General features: G+C 40.7%; 1 protein-coding gene across 1 annotated transcript; it reads left to right on the forward strand.

The window, feature by feature from the left end:
• The first annotated feature begins 197 nt into the window (after nucleotides 1-197).
• Nucleotides 198-16,714, forward strand: TRAM1 (translocation associated membrane protein 1). The gene is made up of 11 exons (XM_075416017.1): nucleotides 198-432; nucleotides 3,330-3,393; nucleotides 3,968-4,089; nucleotides 4,283-4,399; nucleotides 5,221-5,279; nucleotides 5,671-5,755; nucleotides 9,480-9,550; nucleotides 9,634-9,738; nucleotides 10,340-10,483; nucleotides 11,452-11,612; nucleotides 14,844-16,714. The coding sequence occupies exons 1-11, from the start codon at nucleotides 310-312 to the stop codon at nucleotides 14,915-14,917; spliced, it is 1,125 nt and encodes a 374-aa protein (XP_075272132.1). The 5' UTR covers nucleotides 198-309; the 3' UTR covers nucleotides 14,918-16,714.
• Nucleotides 16,715-17,072: the final 358 nt, after the last annotated feature.

Below are 17,072 nucleotides of genomic sequence, written 5' to 3' on the forward strand. Positions count from 1 at the left end.
CACGGCCATTTTCTGTTGCCGCTGCCTCACCGGGAGCGGGGAGCTGAGCCGGTGCCGGCCGCGGTCTCCGGGCTACCGCCAGCCAGTAGCCACCCGCTGCTGCGCGGCGGGCGGGAGGCGCCCTCCGGCCGGCAGGGGCGCTGCGGGCGGCGGGGCTGCTCCTGGCGGCCGGGGCGGGGCGGGCGCGGCGGCTGCCATTGCCCGGCTGCGCGGCCGCCCCCGCCTCTTCCTGGCCGCAGCGAGGGGAGCGGTGCTGGCAGCGGGGAGGAGGAGGAGGCGGCGGCGGCGGCGCCCGGCTCCCTGCCCGCCATGGCGATCCGCAAGAAGAGCAACAAGAACCCGCCGGTGCTGAGCCACGAGTTCGTCGTGCAGAACCACGCGGACATCGTGTCCTGCATGGCCATGATCTTCCTGCTGGGGCTCATGTTCGAGGTGAGGCGGCACCGGGGGCTCCGTCCCGCTTCTCCCCCCACCCCGACCCCCCCGCCCCGCCGCACGGCCGGAGGAGCCAGCGCCGGCGCCCTCCCCGCGGCTCATCCTCGCTTCCCCGCGCCCGGCCCCCCGGGGAGCGCCCTCTTCCCCGCATCGGCCCGCGGCTGCCGCCGGGACCCGTCTCCGCTCGCCGCCTGTGAGGGGAGGCCGTCCCCCCCCCCCCCCCTCCATCCCCGCCGCCGTGAGGGTACGGGGAGCGGGGCGGCGCGCTTCCTCCCGCGGCGACGGGGAGTTCCTGCCGGCGGCGGGGTTACGTGGCAGTCGGAGCGCGGCGGCCGGGGGAGGAGTGTGCGGCCGCGCTCGCACCGCGGGGAGGGGGAGGAGGAACGGGGGGGGGGCGGGAGGCCCGGCCCGGCCCGGCCGCCGCGGCCGATGCCCCGCTCTTTGTGTGCGCGGCCCCGCCGGCACTGCGGCTCCCGGCAGGCCGCGCGGCGGGGGAGCGGTGACGTGCGCGTACCGGGGCCGTGCGCCGCCTCACGGGGCTGAGGGCGGTTGGAGGAGCCGTTACCCCGCGGCGGGGCCGGCCCTCCGGGCGGCTCGGCTGGCGCCCGACTCACCCCCGAGCACCCCCCTCCCGCCGTGGCTGGGCCCCGCTGTCGGATGCGGCGGTTGAAGCTCTTCCGAAATGACGGGAGAAGTCAGGGGGCTCTGGTGGGGGCAGCGAGGCCTTCCGCTGGGCCGCGGAGCCGAAACGCGCCTTTTTTTGGCCCGTCTCGGTGACCGTCCGAGGCGGCTGAGAAGTTCACTTGCCTGCGTGGCTGCCGAAGCGGTGGCGGCGGCGTCCCGTCAGAGCGAGGGGCCGGCGTTTGTCGGCCTGTCGACGTTTTAGCCGTTTTGTTCGGGGTTCTGGGCCCTTTTCTTACACAGATGGTTTTCAGAATAATTTTATCCAGCTGTGGATACTTCTCAGCACTAGGGGCCAGTGGAGCTAGGAAAAAAAAAGAATATATATATATGTGTGTGTAATCATAGAATGGTTTGGATTGGGAGGGATGTCACAGATCATCTAGTTCCAACCCCCCTACCATGAGCAGGGACACCTTCCATCGGACGAGGTTGCTCAGAGCCCCATCCAACCTGGCCTTGAACACTGCCAGGGAGGGGGCAGCCACAGCTTCTCTGAGCAGCCTGCTCCATTGTATATATAGGGAAAGAAAAAACAGGGCAGACCAGGAAAGCTGCTGTGTTTGGGTTTACTATCAAAAGTCACCTATATGGTGATTTTCTGGGGGCTGAGGTGAAAGAGATGGACTTAAACCATAACCTTTTATGTCTGCTTCTGGCTTACTGTATTTACAGTGTTACTGGTAGGGTTGGAGTTTTTGAAGGAATTGGATGTGTCTTTGTTTCAAGTTTTTTTTAAATCCAGGGTGATTTCTGCCCCAGCGTAGAAGGGCTGTATGCCTTTGCTGGTACAGATGTGGTACGGCTGAGGAGATTGCTGCCATTTTTTAAATGCTTTGATATAGCTCTTGGAAATCACCCGCTGTGGTTAATGTTGGTCTGGTAAGGTGTTTATGCTGCCTGATTTGTGCAACTGAGTTACGGCTTTGTGAGTAGCTGACACAGCCTTCAAAGGGCGGTTTGGAATTGCCTGACGTTTTTAATTGTCCTCTGAAGGCTCTGTTGATGAATAGGGAACCCTGGGCAGCTTCACTAATTCAGGCAAACTAGTTGGATTCCCTGAAGTTACATGTACAGCCCACTGTGTATTCAGGGATTCCTAGAAAATCTAGTACTTGTGTAGAGAAAGTGCTAGTTTTGTAAAGAAATAAATCTTATTTCTTGTGAATGATAATAAGTGCTGGTAGCAACCTAATCATTATCTTCAGATACCCAAAGTATCCATCAAAGATTCATAAAGAAGTCTGTTTTTTGTGGCTTTTTTTTTTCTGTTGGTCCTATAAATGCAACAAGGATGCTAGGTTTTTACAGCAGTGGGAAACGGGTCAGATAATAAATGTTGTAAAGCATGGTTATTTTTCCCTCTCTGTTAAGACATATTGATTCATATTGGGATTCAAGAAGTATGCGTTACAGTTTAAAATTGATTTATGAATATTGATAAATAAGATCTTGTGCTGCTGCTTGTTTATTGAGTGGTTTATAGTATCACCACCACCACCCCCCACCCCCCAAAAAAAAGCCTTTGAAACAAACTCCCACCCCCCTCTTTTTTTCATTCTGCTTTTTCTTACTGTCTGTCATAAAGGAGCACAACCACTACTGCTAAATTTCATTTCTTTTGTTTTGCATTTCTTGCCAAAGGATCCCCAGGGTCAAAAGAACGCTAATCGTATTGAGTTGGTATGCAGCTGGCCTGAAACGGTTCCCCATTCTTTATGCGTTTTCTCCTTTTCTGTCCACTTCTTTCAAATCACTCACAGATTTATTAATATGATCCTGACCTTCAAGTTTTGTCAAATTAAAAAGCAGTTTTAAATGAAGTTTGTTCTCAGTCATTGCTGTATGCATCGTGGTCTCAGGATTACATGATATTGTACATTCTGTTAACATGATAATACGGGATGGGCTGGAGAAAGAATTGCAGCATGTTTTTTTTGTTTTAATATTGTAGAATAGACAATCGATAAGTAGCATTTTCGAGGATATTTCGTTCAGGAGATTGGGTATTCTGTAAACAAGCCTGTAGAGACCCCACAATGTGTTCTGCCTCTGGAAAGTCAGGTGGACTGGTGTGATGATGTGAGTTGATCAATTTTATGGGAGGGGACAAGCATGCTGGGAAAGGGTGCTAAAACCATGAGCAAATGTTTTCAGTTTAATGTAGTTTATTTCAGTGATAATTTATGGCACTTTTGGTTTTTCTCTTTCAGATTACAGCAAAAGCAGCTGTCATTTTTGTTACACTTCAGTATAATGTTACCATTCCTGCCACAGGTAGGTATCTTGCAGAAGGTTAGTTATGAGACAGTGTATTCAGACGTTATTAGCATGAAATACTTTCTAGTCTGAAGGGAAGTGAACTTGTTGGTTTGAATAGATAAAAGGCAGTTTTCAAGGACTGCACTTCATTTTCAGTAAAACTCCATTTTAAGTACTTAGGTTAGGGACAGTGTTTCTGTTCTGCTGGATTCATCACTAGTGCTAAAACACCATCTAAGTTCACATTAAGTCTTCCTCTGGTTTTGCAAGTGACATTCTTTACTAGTCAAAGCGGGGTGATAGTTTAACATATTTTTATAGTCCCCTTTCAATGCATTTGGATAAGCTTCCTAAGTGCACTGAAGTTTTCATTTTGATAGTACGTCTTTCCAGAATCAAATTTAGTTTGTGATGTGCTGGAGAAGATGACTGTGAATGGCCTCATGACCTTGCTGGTGATAGTAATGTGGCTTCTGTTTGTTCAGCTGACGACAAACTACTGCTGTCTGAAAGGTTTCACTTTGAGAAATGAACTTATTAGCCCTTAAACTGTATTGGTACCTAACAGTTAATTCTGTTTGTGTTTTAGAAGAACAATCTGCAGAAACAATCTCTCTCTATCACTATGGCATCAAAGACTTGGCTACGATTTTCTTTTACATGCTTGTAGCAATAATCATACATGCTATAATTCAGGAGTACGTACTGGATGTAAGTACAAAATATTAATTCCTTTCATCAAGGTAATTGTCAGGTTTTAATTACTTTAAGACTTAAAAGTAAACTCTTGCATTAAAGCTTGCAACCGCTAAAACATGCATTGAAACTTTTAGATGTTCTAATGCGGTTAACGGGTAAATGTTAAGTACTACAGCATATAAATAACAGTGGACTTTCGTTTCAGAAAATTAACAGGAAAATGCACTTTTCAAAAACAAAGCATAGCAAGTTCAATGAGTCTGGGCAACTTAGTGCATTCTACCTTTTCTCCTGCATTTGGGGAACAAGTATTCTTGTCTCTGTAAGTATGCTTTTTCTTCTGTTTGTGCTATGAGGTTTCAAAAAACTTCACTTATGGTGATAAATATGTTTTTGTCTTATTTTTCTGGTTTTAGCTGGATTTAATATTAAAGTGGGGACACATTTAGGGATTCGGTGTAGGTTGTAGTCGTAACTGAGTAGAAGGTCTAATAGTGTTATTGTTGCTCAGTCTGAGTTAACTTGATTTGCTGTCAGCTCAATAAGGTAAAACTTTATTATGGTACTTAATTCTCTGTAGTTCTTCTGTGTTGGCTTACTAGTGTGAAATAAATGTTGAAAAAGCATCATACACAGCATTTTTTGCAGCCTAGGGAATGTGGGTGTATGGGCAGATTGCTGTAGTGTGTGCTTTCAGGTGACATGCTTTTTGTTGGTGGCTGTATGTGTATGAGCTTAGTTTCAAAGAAGGGGAAGAGTATGACTGTATTTTTCCCTTAACATAGTGACTCCTGAAAAAGCTTCCTTCTCTTAGTTAAGCTCGAAGCTTGTCAGCAGTTTACAAAGGAAGACTGCAGTGATGATGAAATAACCTCTTATCTCATAAGGACACTCTAGCTTGAATGAATGCTTGGTTTGTTTGGTTGTTTTTTATTTTTCTAAGCCATTACAGCTGTCTTTTGGGGGTTTTTTGTAAAAGGAAATCTTTTGATCTGCAGCTTTTACTTGTGTGTGTAGATGTGCACGTTTGTGTGTACACATGTGCATACACATAAATACATACATGTATATATGTTTATTCATTCTTTCTAACTAGGAAGTAGCATCTTTGAGGGTTTACTGGGTTGTTTTGGTTTTTTTTAGGAGAACTATATATCAGATCCAACCTCTCTGTGGAGGGACTATCCGCACACTCTGATTCCGTAAGGCCTCTTCCTTAGAGGACTGCTGGGGGGAGGAGGGAGTGTTTTAAACTTAGGGTGTGTCACATACGATCTGTGTAGAATGAGTAGTCTGTAAAACTACATTAGTCGCTAAATTATTTTTGCACGTATTTATGGAGGAACTTGATTTCGCTGTCAATTTGTAGCATACATAGTTATCTTTCTGTGGGCTGTTTCTTGAAGAAGAGAGTTTTTGCAAGATTTATCTTAATGATTATTTTTTTAAAATCTTCTGAGTTGGCTGGCAGGAAGGATCTATATTTTTCTTTCTTTAGAGACAGTGATTAAATAAGTTCACTAGAAATTTTCTGAGATGTTTTAATTTCATGAATAAGAAGTAATATTCTTCAATTCTTGCCGTATTGTACAGGTTTCAAATGAAGTTTTTCTACATCTTACAGTTGGCATACTGGTTTCATACTTTTCCAGAGTTGTACTTCCAGAAAACTAAAAAAGTAAGTTCAAAATGTAAATCAAAAGAACTCCAGACAAATCAACTTGAACAGTGGAATAGTTAATCTCTTTAAAGAGTAATGTGTTACCCTAGATTCCCTACTCAGTTCTTGTTTGTGTTACTCATTTTTCGTGATGGAGTTCTGGGTGCTCAGATGTCCATGGGAGAAGGTAGGTTTTTTCTTTTCAGTTAAATCCTGTATTTCTAATTGTAGTAAAATTGCTCTATATTTGTTATATAAGTAGAAATTACTAGTGATTCTCATCTACTAAAAGAATTTTCCCTTGAGCAGATGAACGTGAGATTTTTTTTTCAAACTTTTTTTGTTTCTTGTAATTAGTAGTGTGGATAGTCTTAGCGAAACCTAGAATTGCCTCATGAATTGGGAGATAGGTGTAGAATATAAGCAGTGGATAACTTAATAAATCCAAGGAATATTAAACTCTGGGATTTGATTTAAATACCACTGTCCTCAGCAGAAGTTTTGATTAGATGTGTAATGAGATTTTTCAACGCTAAAATTTTAACAGCATCATTTTCCCCCTAGGATTTTTTTCCGTTGAGGTTCTCTAAACACTGTGTTTACTGTACTTTTTAATAGCACGTTTTTTGCCTTTCTGGACCAATTTAAGTAGTCTCTTTGCATGTTTTTGCTCTGACTCATTTTGCATATAGAGTTTCCTTTTTAAACTTTTCTGTTTTAAACTCTTCAGCGTCACTTCACCAAGGGCAAGTCATGCTTGACTAATTTAGTGTCCTTTTATGGTGGAGTGGCAGCATCAGTGGATGAGGGAAGGGCTGCTGATGTCACCTACCTGAATTTCTGTTAAGGCTTTTGATATATTCCCCCCAGCATTTTTACCTCTAAATTGGAGAGAGATGGATTTGATGGGTGAACTGTTAGATGGATAAGGAACTGGCTGGATGGCTGCTTCCAAAGAGTTAACGGTCAGTGGCTCAACATCCAAGTGCAAACCAGTAACGAGGGATGTTCTTCAAGGATCTGTACTGGGGCCAGTGTTATTTAACATCTTCATTAGTGACGTAGATGGCGAGATTGAGTGCAGTCTCAACAGGTTTGCAGATGTCACCAAGCTCAGTGGTACAATTCATTTGCTTGAGGGAAGGGATGCCATTCAGAGAGATCTGGACAGGGCTTGAGGGTTGGGCCTGTGTGAACCTTGTGAATGAAGTTCAACAAGGCCCAGCGCAAAGTCCTGCACCTTGGTCACAGGAATCCCCAACATCAGTACAGGCTGGGGGATGAAGGGCTTGAGAGCAGCCCTGCCGAGAAGGACTTGGGCGTTACTGGTGGGTGAAGCATAGCACACAAGCCAGCAATGTGCACTCGCAGCCCAGAAGGCCAGCCATATCTTGGGCTGCATCAAAAGCAGTGTGGCCAGCAGGTCGAGGGAGGTGATCCTGCCCCTCTACTCTGCTCTGGTGAGACCCCACCTGGAGTCCTGCATCCAGCTCTGGAGCCCTCAGTGGGCGCTCTCAGAGCGGATCCGGAGGAGGGCAGCAAAAATGGTCAGAAGGCTGGAACATCTCTGCTGTGAGGACAGGCTGAGAGAGTTGGAGTTGTTCAGCCTGGAGAAAAGAAGGCTGTGGGGAGACCTGATTGCAGCGTTCCAGTACTTGGAAGGGAGCCGACCAGAAAGCTGGAGAGGGACTTTTTATCAGAGCCTGTAGAGACAGGACAAGGAGCAGTGATTTTAATGTGAAAGAGGGTAGATTTAGATTAGATAGGAAGAAATTCTTTACGATGAGGGTTGTGAGACACTGGAACAGGTTGTCCAGAGAAGTTGTGGATGCCCCATCATTTGGAGTGTTCAAGGTCAGGTTGGACAGGGCTCTAAGCAGCCTGACCTAGTGAAAAATGTCCCTCCCCATGGCAGGGGGGGCTGGGTTAGATGAGCTTTAAAGGTCCTTTCTAACCCAAACCATTCTGTGATGCTGTTGTTGCTCTGTGACTAGACTGTGTCTCTGCTGCCAGATTTCTGCTTTATTCAAGGAAACAAAACGTGTTACGTAACCGGAGGTCTTTTGTTCAAGAGCCTGGAAGAGGCTTGGGAAACTTGTAATGAGATGCTTTGTTTTCATGCTGATCCAACGCAGTATAAACATTGATGTTCTGCAGATACACTGCAGCTGATGTTCCCATATTGTGCTAGTGGTTCTTCTCGAATTTGACTTCACATCCAAGTGTGGAGATTTTTTTAATGTAACTTCAAAAAAGCTGTCACCAGTGGCAGAAGTGCCGTATATTGAATAGTAGTGTTTTACTGGGTCAGTGCTTAGAATTTTGGCCTCTGTCTGTTGCACAAAGTTTTAAGAGTGACAGTTCATTTGTTTTGGCAAGTTCATAGTTGATATTTCTTTCACCACAGTTTAACCTCTGCCATCTTGGCTTCTCTGCCTTATTCCTCCTCTTGAAGGAACTGGCTTCTGTTACTCAGATCTGGTTGTCTGTACTGCTGACATAGATAAGAAGGAGGTTCTTAGCTTTCGCTATAGTAGTGTATAGCTCCACCTATGTTATTCCAGCAGGCCTTCAGCCTCTGACAATTTGTCTAAGCAGACAGCATGGGCTGTTTAAATGTTACCTTGGTTCTGGAGATAAGTGCAGAAGGCTTGTCGTGGTAGCACTTGGAGAAACTTGAGCATTTGTACTATTCGCTGATTTGTCTGAAAGCACTCAGACTTTTGTTTTCTTTCAGATCATTTAGCGTAGGTCTTTCTCCACCTGTTGTTTTTTTTTTCTTTGAGTATGTGTGGTGTTTGCTGTTGTCACAGGTGTTTGATTTTGTGCCTTTGTTGGCTTTGAGGTGGAGTATTGCATAACATAGCATAGATCTTGCACGATTAAATTTTTAGGCCCTTTTTTAATTACATATATACAAGACAAAGCTGAAGCCCCTTGCTGGAAGTTTAGGGAATCTTTACAAAAAGTAGGAGTTTCGTAAGCACAACTGAATATGCTCTGCATACCACTTCAAGACAGATTTTTACTGTGATCTAACATACTTCAGTGATTCCCTGTTCACAGATGGCACCTTCTGCTTTCCATGTGCTGTACATCTATACTTTAATTCATGTCCCTTCCTGTTTATTATTTCCTTTCTATGTAAGCGTTCAGTTGAATGGGACTGGCTGAAACCTGTGACTCGAAGTGTGGCCATGTGGCGCACCGTGACTGATTAATAACACTATATTCTCTATTTGCCAGCAACAGTGTGCCAGAATCTTGGATGATCTTGAATTTTTAATATAGATGGCAACACTTGGAGACCTTTTCATTTTGGTTCATAGACTGTTAATTTCTGTAGCAATCTGATGGGCAGCAAACACGCAGAACTGTAGGAAGTTATCTGATGATACAGTAATACATAACAAATAAGTGTTGTAATAGCTAGTACAAATTCACAGTAGTCATATCAGATAGAAACGGGCCCTTTTAAAAGGCATCTTTTTGATGTTTCATGTGCTTTCTTAGAATAGCACCTGTCTAAGATACCAAATATTGTTGATAAGTAAGCAGTGAGTTATGTGTGGAATTAGATGATCTGGGTTGAGTAATTCGGTGCCAGAACAGACCATGTTAAGGTAGTTGATAAACAAAGAAGAATTTGCCAGACTAGGGAATAGTTTGTAACAATATGTAACATTGTACAATAATGTATAACATCGTGTATAATGCATGATTACTTTTTTCTTCCTAACAGGAAGATATCTTTCGCCAGATTGTCTATATTGGACTTTATCTCTTTCATATTGCTGGAGCCTATCTCCTGAAGTAAGTAAACTAAACTTTTGCTGCTTTCATTCTCTGTCTTTCTAACAAGATGTCTGAATGTTTTTTTTTGTTTGTTTTGATAGTCTGACCCATCTTGGACTTGTTCTTTTGGTATTGCATTACTTCGTTGAATTTCTTTTCCACATATCCCGTCTTTTCTACTTCAGTGATGAAAGGTACCAGAAAGGGTAAGTAGACTTTATCTTTTAAAATCATGTCATTTCTGACTCAAAGCCTTGTGCATTTAACTGACCAGAAATCAAAATTACAAGAAAGTTTGAACAGTGTTTGCTTAGAGGCAGCGGTTTTCCAGGCTAGTTTTAGTATTTATATCTCTAAAATAACTATTTTCTTACCTTACTTCCCTATTAAAGTAAATGTTAGTAGTGGTATAAAATGAAATAAAATTTTACACTATGTATAATAATAAAAAAAAAAAAATTTGCGAAGAAAGGAACAGCGTAGGTTGCTAATATACCCAGTTCTGTAGCAACTAATAACATGCTTATGTTCCAATAGTAATGGAAAGCACTTTCTGTTGAGTTGAAATGACTTTTCAGAACATACTTTTGATTTGTAAAGAAAGATTCTGAGGCAGAGCTTTTCTTGCTTTTTGTCTTCTGTGAGTGCTAAAAATTCAAGACTAGTTTAGGATAGGTGCAAAACGATGAATTTAGGCAAGTTCTTCAATTTAAAATGATTTCTAGTGGTAGAGTAAATATTTGCATTGTTAATACTTGTGTTGTGAACGGAAAAGTCATTTAGTGTTTGCGGTGTTTTTCTTTGTAGATTTTCACTGTGGGCAGTTCTTTTTGTTTTGGGAAGGCTTCTCACCTTGATTCTCTCGGTCCTCACTTTTGGCTTTGGACTGGCAAGAGCAGAAGATCAGCAGCTGAATTTCAGTACTGGAAACTTTAACATCCTGGCTGTTAGGTACAGTAAACCTTGGAACAAATTAAGCATGAGCTCTAAACCGGTATTAAATACACAATATAAGCAGTAAGGTGTTAATGCTAGTAATTCCGAATGGTTAGGTGTTTTCATGCAACTGATGGGATCAACAGGAATACTTTCTGTAACAAAGTTATAAGGTACAGTGAAATGAACTGAAGAATTTACAGTCTACAGCTGAGAAATCTGTAACTGGTTACTTGCTTTTTTTGTCGGAAGAAACAGAATTAAAAGGAATATCCAATTACAGAGATTACTTTCAAATGTTTTAGAATTAGTGAATTGAATTCTAGATATAGTTGCAGGGAGTTTATGCGTAGAGGTCAAGGCATTATGTCCAGAGCATCTTTGGTCCTGGTTGAAGATTCCTACCTCTTGCTCTGCCTTTATTATGGCTTCTGTTGCTGCTGTGTGATGCAGAACGTTCTGCCAACCATCTTTTTATGAATTAAATTCAGAAAAAGAAGTTAGTAAAACATTTGCAATGTCAGCATTACCCTGCAGAATTGATACTCAGAACTGCAAGACTCTCTTAAACCATTTTCAGCTGTTATTACCTGGTACCTTAAGAGTAATATCGAGACAGGAGAAAGCAGGAAAGAAATTCAGTGCTTCCCAGTTTTTATGGAGAGGCAAACACTTCACTCTCACTTGTGAATCTAGTCCTCTTCAGCTGTGCCAAGCCCAGTCAGCCTATGTGAGCTAACTCTTGCATGGCTTAGAAAATGGATGTTGTGGGGGGGAGGTCACAAAACACCCCCCACCAACCCTTGAACTCCTATAAATTCGTGTTGTCTAGAAGGAATCACTCTAATGTGTGTGAGGAACCTGAGTAAAAAGGCAGTTTATGACATACAAAATGTTCTCTGAGGTAGCCTTCTACTTTTCTTTTTCTATTGGAATAATGAGATAAAGTTACCGATAAACCTTTACCTGTGTTTTGTTTCTAGAATCAGTGTGCTGGCCTCCATCTGCATGACTCAAGCATTTATGATGTGGAAGTTCATTAATTTCCAGCTTCGGAGGTGGAGAGAGCATTCTTCTTCTCAGCCTCAGTCAGTGAAAAAGAAGTTTGTAACAGCTAAAGGAAAGACCTCCAGAAAAGAACGAGGTTTGTATTTTCAGTTTTCCTGTTGCCTTGACTTCTCAAAAACAACTTTAGGTAATAGAGAGCTTTTTTTAAAAAATTTTCAGCTTTATGTGTTTTTTAACGTTTTGTTTCACTTGCAGGTGAGATGACTCAGTTACAGAAACAGTGTTGGTGAATATTGTTGTGGGCTTTGGGGTTTTGTTTTTTTATGAAAACAATTAGCTATGTATTAGTTGTTTGGTTTTTCTCTTCTAATTGACTGAATGAAGGAATTACCGTTTCTTTAGTTAGTGCAGCATGAGATTTTTATTATATCTAATTTTATTACTTGAGCAAAATGTGTCATGCTTATATTTTGTTCCCTTACAAAAAAGGGAACAGAATTATTTTTAGATTGTTATCATAATCAATTACTTCTAAATTTTTTTCACAATTGCTTTCAAACGTGTTTTTCATTATCACTAAACTCCAAGGTTTTAGGGCAAGGAGGTGGTTCGATGATCCAGTAAATAAGCTTATATTGAACTGTTTTTACTAAAAACAGAATTTTGATACATCTTTCAAGGGGAGATAGTAACTACTTACTACTCTAAACCCATGTAGAAGCATTTGGAAATGAACTAATGACTCCAGGTTTGACTTCTTGATTATGTCACACTCTTTTTTATGGAAGGGGCATGAAAGATAAAACTGAATGCCCTTTCTTCTAAGGAAAATTATGTGCTCCATTAAAAAAAAATATTCCCACACTACAGTGTTTCTGTTGTACCAACAGTTAAACTTCTGTTTACTTGAATAACTTCTGCACTTCCTTGAAACTGCTTGAGTCATTTCAAAAGCTTGTTTCAGCATGATCCTTTGCTACCAAGCATGTATTGCCAACCTGTTCCACTTTTTAATATACTGAACGAAATGTGTGTGAAGACCCTTTGCACTGAGAATGGAGATCAGTGGTCAGAGATCAATTCAGTGATTTTCCCCCACCCCCAAGATTCTTTTTTATTAAAATTCTGTGGGTTTAGAGTATTTCTATATTCCCCTTTGATGATCTGTAATTAACACAACTTGGCTTTTGTGTGTTGTTGAGGTTTTTTGTTTTTGTCAGAAAATCCAGTTGGACTTTTTTAGTTGAGTGAAGGTAGTTTCCTATGTAGATGTCCCACTTAATCAGACCTTCATGTTCATTGTGTCTTGGTTTTTTTGTGGAATTAATGGCAAATATTTGTAAAGCATGAACTTAGGCAGCATTTTAATCAGCGAGTCCAAAATGTAGTAGCTTTTCAAAATCTCTTAAACTATTCTATATAATTTGGTGAATTTTCTGGTTTTCACCCATCTTCAATGGAGACTTACAAGTGGTAAACAAATAGTGAAAAAGGCAGTTAATCGGAGTTGTGGTTATATTCACAAAATAATTGAGCTATGCTTATCTTAAAGACTGGTGAATTTTACAGCTGATTTTTTAATGAAAAGGAAAGAACTTTGAAATCCAGAAGGTTAGTGTTGTTTCAGATTCTTCTGTTTTGAAGACTCCTGTAATGTTATATGCTTGGAACACTTGCGTAGGATGCAGCAAGACGGTGTTTTTGAAGGAGTAATGTATGCAATTAAACATTTTGAAACAGTGACTTTGGGGGATTCTTTCCTTCCTTTTTTTTTTTTTTTTTTTTTTTTTTTTTTTTTGTGGTTGGATGGATTTTTGGGAGCCGGGGTACAACAAAACGTGTTACTTTTACTCTATGCCAAACGCAAGAAATGACAATGAAAAAGTTCTACTGGTGATGTAGGTGGGGTACCCAGGCACGTGTGGATTCTTGTTCTTTGTTTTACTTACACTTGTTTTGACTTAACTTTAAGGAAATATGATTTCAGTTAGCTGGCTTGGATCTAGCTCATTGATTGTATGCTTCTTGATTTAAGAATAACACAAATTTTTTGAAAAGTATCCAAAGCCCACCTTACGTAGGCTTAAAATGGTTGTGTTGTTTACTGCCAAATAGGTTGGATGGACTTTGAACTGGTCCTGTGTGACTATTTGGGCTTGTGTGTTGTCTCATTCTCATGTGTGTTTCAGATTTTATTATTTTCTCTTAGTTGCTTGTTTGCATAAATGGGAGCTTGTGGGTGTAGTGGGAGAGAGGGAGAGATCAGCAATTGTTTTTGTGGATTTGCTATGCTCTGTGGTGATCTGGAACACATCTGCAGATGGAAAACATTAATTTAAGCAGTTGTTTTGTACAAAAAACCGCAACGGTTGCTTGAAGTCAGAATGATGCTCTTAAGTCAGAGCAGAGATGTTAAGCAGCAAGCGTTATAGCCTGTTATGTGCTCTGCTCTTCAGTCTGTTTTGTAAATATGCTTCCTGTCGGGCAACATCTCTGCTTCCTTGGGTTGTGGTGACATTGAACAAAGGGGATACTTCAAATTCACAGTGGTATCATGTTGCTCCGTGTTACTGTAGATTGTGTGCATTCTAAATCCATAGATTGTGGCTCATTGTTCTAGGGCAAACTTTCACTATCAAATAGTCACTGTGGTGCTTGTACAGATTAGAACTCTTGAGAGCTTAACGTTGGTCGAGAAGTAGAGAGTTGCAGGTGGTGACAAGTTCTTGCTTTGTATTCTTAGGTAGATGCCTGGTCTTGTGCTTGAATTCTGAAATCTAACTGGTGTTTTACTTCTGTCCATTTTCTCTATGTTAATATCTTCATCAGAACATAAATTAATTCTGTGTGTGAAAGTATATACTTAAAAAATTGTGTGTGTATGTGTATATAAAAATTTCCTATAGATACGAAAAGCTTGTAAAGGTAAGTGAAGGAGTGTAGGTTTAGCAAGAGTTAAAATATGAAATAGGTGGTATAAACAAGGAAGACCTATAGCAGAGAGTTATGTGTGTACTGTGTGTCTGCAGTATTTCACAGCACAGTCTCATCTGCAGGTTGAGTATTTTACTTCTTAAGAGAATATCTTCTAAAATATTATAGCTGGTCTCCTTCTTCAGTCTAGACGTATATAATACACGCATTTCAGTGTCTGTCCATGTCAGGAAACCAGACTTTAGTAAACTTTAAATTTTGCGCTTTGTAAAAACTTCATTATATTGTTGCATTATGAATGATAACAATGAGGTTTGACAAAGCAGATACATCAGAAAAGAGGTTAAAAGACTCTTTGTGTAGGACCTACAAAAATGTAATAAAATATGAAGCATCTCATTGTATTTGAAAAATGTTTTCTTCTTTTTTCTAGAAAACGGAATAAATGGAACAGTAACCTCAAATGGAGCAGACTCGCCTCGTAGCAGGAAGGATAAATCCTCGTAAAACTGGGTTTTATTAAGTTAATTGACTAATGTCCCCAAAGAATCAGCTTTTTACATGGATGGCCCTTCAGCACTAGAGATGTTATGGATTAAAGAAAATACAATTCATGTTTTTTGATTATTGCTGTTGTTTTGAGAAACTTTTTTTAAAAGCCATTTTGACTAGAGAAAAAGGTTTATCTGTCTTCAAATACTTGGGGGGTGGGGATACAACACTTTTTAAATAACATTGACAGTTTTTTAAACATTTATTGTGATGAAATAATTTCACTTAATGAGGATCACTGTTGCCATGTATTATTTCCTTCCAGTTTTTGTAATCTTGGTGATATATACTGTTCTATCAACTTCACTTTTTCCAAGGTCTTCAGGAAGTAATGCAAAATTGAAGTAAAACCTTATTATGCATTTTCAGATACTCTGGCTCTTCAGTTAATTACCTTGATTCAAATTTACAGTTCAAATTGGGACTCCAAGACCACACCAGTAAACCTCTTTATTTTGTAGTTATTAGCTACACGACATCTGCTCTAAGAGTTACCCTATATCATTAAAACAAAACTGAACTGAACTAATTGGAAATGTTGCAGAGTCTTATTGTTTGTTGGTTAGAAATCTCTTACAAGGAGCAAAAAACCTTTTTGAGATGTAGCTTTAGCACTTGAAAATTAGAAGGGAGTGTGTGTGGTCATAGAAAGAGTTGATTTGAGTAGCACTGTTAACGCCTGTCTGTGCTTTTAAAGTGTACGTATCTTGGAGAATTAGTGTGCGTTGGATCTTCTTTAAGAACTTGTCTGTCTGATTTTAGAGGGTGGAGGGTCTTACAGTGTGGTGTTGTGATTGTTTTAGGAGGCATCTAATGCTCCGTGAAGAGGGAATTTGTTAGATAAATGGATCAAGTTATGAGAAACATTCCTTCATTCTAACTGCTTTGCTTTGTTTCACCTCTGTTAGGAAATAGTTTGATTTCTCCTGTATATATTTTAATGAAAAAATATTTTAAGACCACAACTTGTTAAAATTGATTTATTGTGCCCTTTGCTACAACTGGAAAAATCTTAAGATTTTTTTTTTCTGTTATCCATCTCTCATAATTGTATTAAATGTGAAGCTTTGTCCAGTTAATTTTCCAGTTTAATATGCAGTTAATGTTTCCTCTGTACCCTTTTGTAATGGGTATAATTCAATCTATTTCACTTGAGAGAATGAGTTAGAGGTTTAATTCAGTCGTAAGAAGAAGTTGCTAAATTAGTCTTTCAAGTTAACCGAAGTATTGGACTGCTTATTGATTGAGAGGAGTAATTATGAGCAATCAAGCTGATAAATAAAATAGTTTTAATTAAAGACTGTTACTACAGTTGAGTTTATACCCAACAAAATAATAAATCTGCATTCTGTATCTTCTGCAGTTCGGTTGCTTACTGTACAGAATAAATGTTTCTAGTACAAAATCTTGACTACAAGTAACTATTCATCCTTCAGTTGTTTAGTGCTATTTAGAGTTATTGCAGTATAATTTATTATATGTTTCAGCTAATTTCAGTCACAGTTCCCAACTGCTTGCTTCACAGCTCCTGAAGTGGACCTGACAGACTTGGAGTTGCTTAACTTAAGTACTCTGGGGCAGCATGCCCGGTAATATGCTTCAGTGGCCGTAGCTATACCATATCTTGATTTGAAGAAATAAAACTCAAGTGGGGAGACTGTGAATCTGTCTGATCTGACCATGAAACTGGAAAGTTGGAACTCGGAAATTTTGAGGGAATTGTATGCATTAAATACTCGCTGCACAAAATCACGTTTCATGTCTGTTGTGTCTAAAAAGACCTTCATGGATTCTGTGTGCCTTGCTCTCAAGTTGTACCTGAAGCCAAAACGGGCAATCTTTTGAAGTTTCTAGTCTGGTACTTTAAATCATTTTGCTTGTGATACCTGGTTGTTGTGGGGCTCTCAAAATTGTGCAGGGTGGAGGAACATATTATGAAGGGAGTGTTTAAGGTTCTGCTTGAGATCCTTTAGACTTACTGAAGTCTGAGGGTTGTACTAGTTGTTTCCCTAAGGCAAACTGTTTCCTTGTAAACCTCATTCTTTGTCACAGTAGTCTTGGAATGTAAACTTTGGTTTGACTTCCAAAAACTTCAAGAGAAAGTGTGTTC

This window comes from Opisthocomus hoazin, chromosome 3 (genome assembly GCF_030867145.1).
Source record: "Opisthocomus hoazin isolate bOpiHoa1 chromosome 3, bOpiHoa1.hap1, whole genome shotgun sequence".
NCBI lineage: Eukaryota > Metazoa > Chordata > Aves > Opisthocomiformes > Opisthocomidae > Opisthocomus > Opisthocomus hoazin.